Source organism: Apium graveolens, chromosome 6, assembly GCF_009905375.1.
Source record: "Apium graveolens cultivar Ventura chromosome 6, ASM990537v1, whole genome shotgun sequence".
In the NCBI taxonomy this organism is placed as follows: domain Eukaryota; kingdom Viridiplantae; phylum Streptophyta; class Magnoliopsida; order Apiales; family Apiaceae; genus Apium; species Apium graveolens.
Genome location: NC_133652.1, coordinates 253,103,777 through 253,113,521, shown reverse-complemented (window position 1 = coordinate 253,113,521; position 9,745 = coordinate 253,103,777). Strand labels below are relative to the sequence as shown.

Genomic DNA, 9,745 nt, shown 5'->3' with positions numbered 1-9,745 from the left:
AGAATGCGGTGAATCATAACTCAATCCTGTTTTCCCAATAATGTATATTGAATTCCTCATTTTTAAATTGTTTTCCATTATCAGTCACCAAGATACGTAGAATCCCATATCTACACATTCTAGTCTCCCATAAGAATTGGGCAACTTGTATGGTTATTATTTTGGTCAAAGGCTTAACTTCAATCTATTTAGTGAAGTAATCAATTGCCACAATCAAGGACTTCCTTTGTTTAATGGTCATTGTGAAGGCTCGAGAATATTCATCCCCACATAGAAAAAGGAATGGGAGAGTTTATGGAAGTCAGCATCTCAAGGGGCTGCCTAACAACCGGAGCATGCTTCTGACAACTATCACGCTTCTTTGCATAATCTTTGGCATCAGCCATCATTTGTCCAATGGAAGCCTAAAATAGGTGGTCTTGTGAGCAAGATCCATGCCCGCCTAATGTTGGCCACAAATACCTTTATGTACCTCTTCAGGGACTAGTCGTGCCTCATCGGGTCTGAGATACCTAAGATATGGAAGCATAAATAATCTTTTATATAGAATTCCATCAACTAGAGAATATCTCAAAACCCGCATGGTAAGCTTTCGCATTTCCATCACATCATTTGAGAGCCATCCAGTTTGAAGATGGGCCTTTATGGGATCTATCCATGATCCTCCAAGCCCAATAGAGGAAACTAACTTCACATCATTGCTACGTATCTTCAGATGACAGAAGTACACGCTTCCAGAACATTATTCCACTTCCAAAGAGGCAAACTTATTTGGGATATACTCAACATGACTTTTATCGAATTGAGTCATAACCACCCTCACAAGCCGTATATATTTGCCCATAGTTTCTTCCATTGCCTCAAATTCTCCATTGATTTAGGACACCACAAGTTTCGAATCTCCACTGACCTTCAAGTTTTTCACCCTCAAGGTTCCAGCAAAACCAAACATGTTATGAGGGCTTCGTATACCGTCTCATTGTTTATAGTAGGAAAATCTAACTGCATGGCGTACTCAATCAGGAAACCGTCGGATCTTTGAAAACTATCCCAACTCTACACGAATTTATTTTTGATGCTCCATCAAAGTAGAGCACCTAAAATTCCTTGTTCTCAATTTTCTTCTCTTCAATTTCGCCATTCATGCCTTCTTGTGTATCTTCTTGCCCCTGACTTTTTTGTCGATAGTACATTCAACCACAAAGTTTGTCAATGCCTAAAATTTAATTATTGTTTTAGGCCTATACTTTATATCAAACTCCCAAAGGTCTATGGCCCATTTGATCAGCCTTCCACTGACTTATGACTGTGAATGATATTCCTCCTAGGTTGATTTATCAACACTTTGATTTTGTGTTCTTGGAAGTAAGGACGTGACTTTCTTGAAGTGATGACCAGGGCTAAGGCAAACTTTTCTATAGTGGAATAGTCCATCTCAACTCCATGTAGAATCATGCTGACATAGTAGATCGGTTTATAGATCTTAGCCCCTTCTCTCACTAACACAACGCTCAAGGCATTTTCAGAAACAACCAAGTAAAAATATAGAGTTTCATCAAAAATAGGTTTGGCCAATAGCGGAGCTTGGACCATATATCTTTTCAGCTCGTCGAACATCATCTGACTTTCATTAGTCCAAACAAAATCTTTCAATTTTTTCAAAGTTTTAAAAGTGGTAGGCACTTGTCTTCAGACTTGGAGATGAACCTTCCTAAAGCACCAATCCTCCCAGTAAATATATGAATGTCCTTTATGGAGCTTGGAGGTTCCATGTCTAGGATGGCCTTTATCTTGTCAGGATTGGCCTCAATTCCCCACTTGGAGACCATCAATCCTAAAACTCACCGGACCCTACACCAAAGGCATACTTGGAGGGATTTAACATCATTTTGTGATATCTCAATACCTCAAAAGCTTCCCTCACATGGGAAATGTGATCTTCCTTTACAAGGCTCTTAACTAACATGTCATCTACCTAGGGCTTCATGGTCTTCCCAATATCCTTAAAGATTTTATTTACTAGTCTTTGATACGTGGCTCCTGCATTCTTAAGACCAAATGCCATACTAGATAATAAAAAACACCAAAGGCAAGAAATACCATTACAGGATTCGCCAACCATTTCAAGAATTGTATCTCCTCAATGACACCAGCTTCTTAAAGTTTTTCTACTTCTTTCATTGTGGCTTCTTGCCTCTCATGGGAAAAGCTTCTCTTCTTTTACTTCACTGTCTTTCGTTTAGGATCGATATTTAGTTTATGAGTTATCAATTTAGGGTGGATACCTAGCATATCAGCTGCTGACCATGTAAAAACATCAGTATTTTCCTGAAAATTTTGTATCAACTTCCCCTTAAGGGGTTCTTCCAACAACACTCCTATGGAAGTTATTTTTTCAGGATCTTCGGGAGCCAAAGGTATTGGAATTAAATCCCCTGGTGGCTTTCCTCATTTCTTATCATTCTAACGGATGTCCATGTCTTCATTGGCAGCTTGCGCCCGGCTCCATCGGCCCTTAATGAGACTACATAATAATTTCTTGCCTTTTTCTGATCTCCTCTTTCCTCTCCTATCCCATTCCTAGTTGGAAATTTGATTATGGAATGGTAAGATGAGGGGACTTCCATAAAGGCGTGTATACCTGTCCTTCCCATGATTGCATGATAAGTGGATCTGGCCTTAAGCACCACAAAGTTACACATCTGTCTAGCTTGCCTTGGCTCCTGACCCATCATCAATGGAAGTTTAATTTTTCCCTTAATAGGACATTTGATTCCTTTAAATCCATAGATTGGCATATCATACGGGGTCAATTGCAAATCGGTGTATCCCATCCTAATATTGGTATCATAAAGCAGAATGTCTAATAACGCTCTATTGCCTACAAGGACTCTCTTTACGGAAATGTTCCCTTTGATAGGTGTTATAACCAAAGGATCATCATGAGGAAACTTCACCCCTTCTAAGTCAAAATGGTTGAATTCCATTGATACTCCTGTCTTTGTTCGCTTTGGGGCTTCTCCAGTAATGTGCATGACTTCTCGAGTATAAGCCTTTCTTATATTTCTAGAGGAACCAGCAGCGGTTGTTCCTCCAAAGATCATGTTGATCACTGGTCCTCTTGGTTGGGGATTTCTTCCCTGATCGTCTTGATCCCTCCTTCGTTCATTATAATCTCTCATTATGTCTTCATAATCTTTCCTTCTATTATTGTTACTCTCACCTTATCTGGTGTATTTTCTCAATCTCCCCTTTCGAATCAGGAATTTGATCTCGTCTTTTAGTTGTCGACATTCATCGGTGTCATGGTCAACATTCTTGTGGAATCAAAAGTACTTGCTTTTATCATTCTCAATCTCCATCATGATTTGACTCATAGGAGCGTTCAATCTCGCATAACCATTAAACTTTTTCCCAGGTCCTTCTTTTTTAGGAGGTGAATCAGAATCTTTGTTAGCCCGAGGATACTTGTCCTTTGTATCATACTCGCGTTCCATCTTGCATTTCTTGTCGCCAGTGGGCTCATTGTTTAAGACCGTTTTCTTAATACACTCCTCAAACTTGATGTAGTTCACGACCCTATCTTGGAGCTATGACATGCTCTCGAGTAGGCGTTTGGCCAAGGACATCCTAAAAAACTCATTTGTAGTTCCTTGCTGCAGGGCTATTATAGCCACTTTATCATAAAGATCTGGGACCTTGAAGGTCTTTTTTTGTAAACCAGTTTAGGTAGTCTCTAAAGGACTTTTTTGCTTCTTGCAAAACACCCATGAGAGATGTTGAACTCTTTTCATCCACCCTACTGCTGATGAATTGCTTAATGAAGGATTGACTTAGATCTCTGACGGATCCAATCGAATTGGGGGTATACGGTTGTACCACCTTTGAGCCATGTCTGACAAGATTTGAGGGAAGGCCCGATACTTGATAGAATCATCCACGGGTTGCAGCGACAATGCATTGAAGAATGTCCTCACCTGATTCGCCGGATCCCATGTCCCATTATAAGCATTTATAGTTTGAGGTTGACCACCCAGCCTGACTGAATTCCATGTATTTTTTGAGCCTTAGGAACTCCGCTTCATGAGCACATATCCTTTTCTCAGAAGTTCGGAATTCTATCCGTTGAGTCTCTTGAAGGTTAGGACCTCCTCCTCCCATGGGATCTTTTCCCCTAAGTCTCTTCCTATGATGAGTATCCTCATCGGTGGATTTGTCACTCTCCTCGGTAGTATATGGACCGGAGAAATCTCGTTCATCATTGCAGGGAGACAAGCTTCTAATATAATTATAGTTATCTCACTGATGTGATTGTGGTGGTGGAAATAACCTACTTCCCCCGACCTCAAGGTAAATTGGCATTTTATTGGTGGTGTTTTTCGGCCTGGTGTGCACCATAATTGACATCTCAAAACCCACTGATTGGGTTCCCAAAGGTACGTTCATGGTTGGTATAATAACCCGGAATTTTCAAAAAAAATTATTATAAAAGTGATTTTCTTATAAAGAAAGAAATAAAATTTAATATTTTCTTCCAGCTTTAATAGTTTTCAAAATTTTGTATTTAAATTTCGGGTTAATGTGTTGTCGATGTGTAAATTTCTTTCTAAATTAAATTTCATATATTATCTTTAAAATACAGATTTATTGATTATGTGATTAAGAGGTGCGTGTAATTGTAATCGTATGAGTAGTAAAGAGAAATTATGAATATTATATGTGGATTTTCTGTAAAATTATATGTGAATAATTTTCCATAATTGTGGTTTATATGTGCCAGAATTGTGAATTTTGATTTTTAATATTCTCATAATGAGTCAAATATTATTTAGATATTTTTTCAAGTGAAATATTGATTGTTATATGATTTAATAAACAAATTACAGATTTATTTGATGATTTTTCTAATTATTTATTAATTATTTGTGATCATTCGAAAATCTGCAACTTCAATTGTGTAGGAAATCTACAAACCGAAATATTATTAAAAAATGATTTCTAGACTAATTGATAATTCCGAGCAATTTTCGTGTTTGGACTTTTTGATCCGGAGTACTGTTTTATCTGCAAAGATTCCGGGTCAATTTTACGGGTATTAAAATATTATTTTATCGTCTCGATATATGTGCAATCTGGATAGTATCATTATCCAAGATATTTTGAAAGTAGTAGTTTTTATTAAAGTACGTGCATCTGGGGGCTCGGAACCCAAAATCTATATTTAAAAGTCCAGTTTTAATGTTTATCCTAAAACGGGGATCGTTTGGATCGGTTTTAAATTATTCTTAGCTATTAAGTATTTGATTTTTATATTCGACATGATCCAACGGGTTCCTAATTTCTCGTAAATATAAATAGCCTTCACCATACTTTATTTTGTATAGATAAACACAATTATACAGTAAAATTAGATAATTATCGAGAGAAAATATAAATATTCATCATGTTCTTGATAATCAATCAAGGAATCAAAGGCGTTATCGAACTCCGATTTTGGCGTGCAAGTAGTTGTTGTGCAAGACATGCCTGTACTTTAGCAAGACTAAGTCAAAATTGACAAGCATAAGTAAGTTGTATGATAATCTAAGTTTGTATTTTGTATTGTATCACTGAAGTCTCTAAAAGTGTAAATAAATTAGACTAGAGTATTTTTCTGTAAACAGTCTCAAGCCTAAGAATAAGCTCTTGCAGAAGATCATGAAGATCATGCCTCGGAGAAAATGTGAAGAAGTTTGGAGTTGAATAAATCTATTTTGGAAAAAATATTCTAAGTCAAAAAATCTACAAGTCACGGATTAAGTCTTATAGAGAAGTCATTGGAGAACTCCAGAATCACTTATCGAGAAGTCAAGAAAAGCTTATAGAGAATTCTCAGAGATATCCACAAGCCAAATTGAAGACATGAAGATTGGAGAAATCGACATGTCATTTCTTTACTAGAGAACTCTGAGATATCGACAAGTAAAAATATCACTAGAGAACTCAGATATATCGATAAGTTAATTCTACATGCAAAGAAATGGAGACCTCGATAAGTCAAGCTCATTCGAGAACTCAGAGATCTCAATAAGTCAAGATCATACTCGAGAACTCAGAAATCTCGATAAGACAATGTAACATTCGAGAACTCAGAGACAACTAGAGTAATAAGAGATCTCGATAAACCATTATACTTATCTAGATGTCGAGTTCTCTATATACCAAACTGGAAATCTTGATGTAAAACTCAAGTACAGAATGCAGATCAGTTAAATATCCAAGATTATCAATCAACAAACAAATCAACCACTGATTTGAAAAGTCTACAAAAAGCAGCTTGAAGAGTATAAGATCAAAGGCCAAGATTAACTTACAAAGTAGAATCACAAACATGCACGATTTGCAAAGATACACTAAGCCAGAAATAGAAAGTTATAGTTAACTTAAAGTAGGGTTTAGTACATGCTATTGCATGTAGTGTAAAACTAGTGTTCACTGTTCAATAAAGTAAACACTGGATGCTTTGTTTTTTGTGAGTAACAAAATAGACCTAGAAAATCTTGTAACTCTCAAGAGAGAAGTTGAGTCCTTAACATACCAAGAACTCAAAAATTTGTAGAAAAACACTAGCTTGATTTTCATATAAAACTAAGTGAGTTTTGAAATATTGTGCACACTGTCTTTAGTTCAGTTAACATAGTATTGTTACATTTCTTATTTGCTTTGTTCATCTAGTTTGAGATAATCAAAAAGCCATTAAAATTGTCTAAAACAAATTCACCCCCCCCCCATCTTTGTTGTATTCATTACCCAACAAGTGGTATCAGAGAAAAATCTGAAAGAAACAGATTAAAGATCTTGGAAGAATGAATACACAGAAGCTGAGCAGTATCAAAATCCCCACCTTTGACTAATTTAACTACACATTATGGAAGAAGAAAATGTTGTTGTTCATCAGGATGGCCAATCCATTATACATTCAGATTCTCAAGGATGGGCCTTTCACTCCCATGGTAAGAGTTGAGTAATCTACAGATGGGGACATGGTCATTCCAGCACATTATGCTCCTAAAGATCCTTCAGAATATAATGAAACTGAAAAAGAAAAAGTCTCTCTGGATAGTGGCTTGCAGCTGATCTTAATAGAGTCCAATGTAATGTACAACAACATTGTCAACTGTGACACAACAAAACAAATCTGGGAGAAAATAGAGATCTTATGTGAAGGAACAGAGAAGGTTATGTCAAACCAAGGAGGATTCTGGTTTCTTAGTATGAAGGGTTTATGGCTAAACCAAAAGAAGGAATCACTGAAATTTTGAAAGGTTCAATAAATTGATAAATTACTTGTAGCCACATGATAAATATTATGAAGATGAGGAGGTTAACCTAATTTTTTTGCTAGCTCTTCCCGATCATCTTGAACAGAAAATATCAGCCATTAGAGAAGGAAGAGATTTAAGCAAAATAACTTTGGAAGTTGTATGTGGAATCTTGAAAACTTATGAACTTGAAATGCTGCAAAGAAAGTCATTAAAGGCACACTATGGTCATATTGTTGATGGTTCAAGTACTTTGATTGTAAATGACAGAGAATAAAGTGAAGATGAGCAAGAGGATCAAGTTCCAGTTATTCAAGCTATGGAACAAAAGAACAAAGGACCTCTGAAGCAAGTTGTATTGGAGCTGGAAGAAGATGAATATTATACCTTGGATGAGCTAGATGAAATGGATCAATCAATGGCTTATTTGGCTAGGAAATTCTCCAACATAAGGGTCAAGAAGCCAAGGTTTTTCAAAGGCAAGGGACAATCTTCCAACAGCAATAATTGGAAACCAAAGCTCAGTACAATTCAGCTAGCAAAGGTAGCTACAAAACATGATATGTGGATAGATCAAAGATAAGGTGCTTCAACTGTAATGAGTTGGGTCACTTTTCTATTGAATGCAGAAAGCCTAAAAAGGTGAAGAAAGACAAGGCCTATCTTGAACTGGAAGTAAAGTATGAAGCTCTCTTGAAGAAGCAGTCTGGAAAAGCTTATATTATAGAAGGAAAGAGTTGGGATGATACTGATGTTGTTGATGAGGATAAAGAGGTTGGAAACTATGCACTCCTGGCTTTTGAGAATGGAGAATCATCCACTTCAAAATCTAAGGTACCAACTCTAACCACTATTGATTTAAATGCTAGTCAATATAAGGAAACTGTGGAAAAGATGAGTGTGGAGATGTTCCATATACACACTAGCTTGGTAGCAACTACTGAGGAAGTCAGTAGGCTAACAAAAGATAATGAGAAGCTTGAGTGTGAGAAGCAAAAGATGGATCTACTGCTTGTGGAGCTTGAGTCAGTCAAGCAAGAAAATGAATATCCGAAAAACAAGCCGAAGTGTGCAAGTGAGATTGAAGCTGTGTTAAGAGAAAAGATTGAGAAGAATGAGGTGAAACTGAAATCATTCAGGAATGCATCTGAGTTGGTTGGTCAGTACCATGAGAAGAAAAATCCATGTGCTAACATAGATATTGGTATTGATTATGATGCTTTGAATAACAATAAGAAAGTTGTAGGTGATAAAGGAAAAGCAACATAAAATGAAGATGTCCCAGCTATACTGAGAAAGGTTGGTTCACCTATGTTCAAAGCATGTGAAGTAGATTTCAGTGAAGAAGAGTTGATCATAAAGCAAGAAATTGATGATGAAGACAAAGAGAAGAAAAATGCAGAAATAACTCCAACTTCCAAAGCTGAAAAGAAGCCCATGGTCAACCAAGATTCCAAGATACCTATCAAGGAAATAAAAATTGAAGATGCAAGAAAGAAAAAGAAGAAGAATAATAGAAATGGAAAGATTGGGATAAATAAGAGCAGCAATTTTGCTTATATTACAGATGCTCCAAGAAAACAATGTCAAAAATTTGGCTCTGTTAATCACCTAACTCACATTTGCAAAAAGGTTGTTAGTAAGCTAGGGGTGGGAGCATGCAAGTACAATGAAGCAAAAACTGAAGATCCATACTTATTCTGTGATAGGTTTGATTGCATACCTTGCAACATGAAAGTAATGACAAGTTGCCACAAGCTGAGAGTTGATCTTAGGGAAATCAATATTGAATCTTCAGCTAAAAAGGACAATGCACATCATTCAATGAACTCTATTATTTCTGAATCATCAAACTCTACCTCTAACAAATCTGTTAATAAGGAGAAAGTACCCAACACTGCTTGGGTTGCTAAACACACTTGAACTCATTGTGTGCAGGGCAAAAAGAAGAAAGTTATATAGATCATAGACAGTTGATGCTTAAGACGTATGACAGGTGATATGGCCGTGCTATCATAGTTTGAGGAGAAGGCTAACCCATTAGTGACTTTTGGAGACAACAACAAAGGTTTCACAATGGGATGTGGCAAATTGATTTCTGGAAATGTTGTCATTGATGATGTAGCACTGGTAGCTGATTTTAAAGTGAATCCTCTCAGTGTCAGCCAATTCGCAGATAAAGGTTTCAAGGTTTTATTTAACAAAGAAGAATGCACTTTTATCAGCAATAAAACTAGTGAAGTTGCTCTGAAAGGAGCAAGGAAAGGAAGCTTATTTGTTGCAAACTTGGACTTAGAAAATGAGGATGGAATTTGTTGCTTCTACACCAAGGCATCTGTATAGCAAAGCAAGTTATGGCATAAGAAGTTGTCCCACTTGAATTTCAAGGCAATCAATACTCTAGTCAAAAAGGAGTTAGTGAGAGACATGCCTAATCTGGAGTT

At 36.6% G+C, this 9,745-nt stretch overlaps 1 protein-coding gene across 1 annotated transcript; it reads right to left on the bottom strand.

Moving 5' to 3' along the window:
- Positions 1 to 2,426: 2,426 nt before the first annotated feature.
- On the bottom strand, positions 2,427 to 3,182 carry LOC141665902 (uncharacterized). The gene has a single exon (XM_074471886.1). It carries the CDS (start codon positions 3,180 to 3,182, stop codon positions 2,427 to 2,429), a length of 756 nt encoding a protein of 251 aa, XP_074327987.1.
- Between the last annotated feature and the right edge of the window lie 6,563 nt (positions 3,183 to 9,745).

Coding starts and splice junctions, on each gene's coding strand:
- LOC141665902 (XM_074471886.1), bottom strand. CDS start 3,182: ATGAGAGATTATAATGAACGAAGGAGGGATCAAGACGATCAGGGAAGA.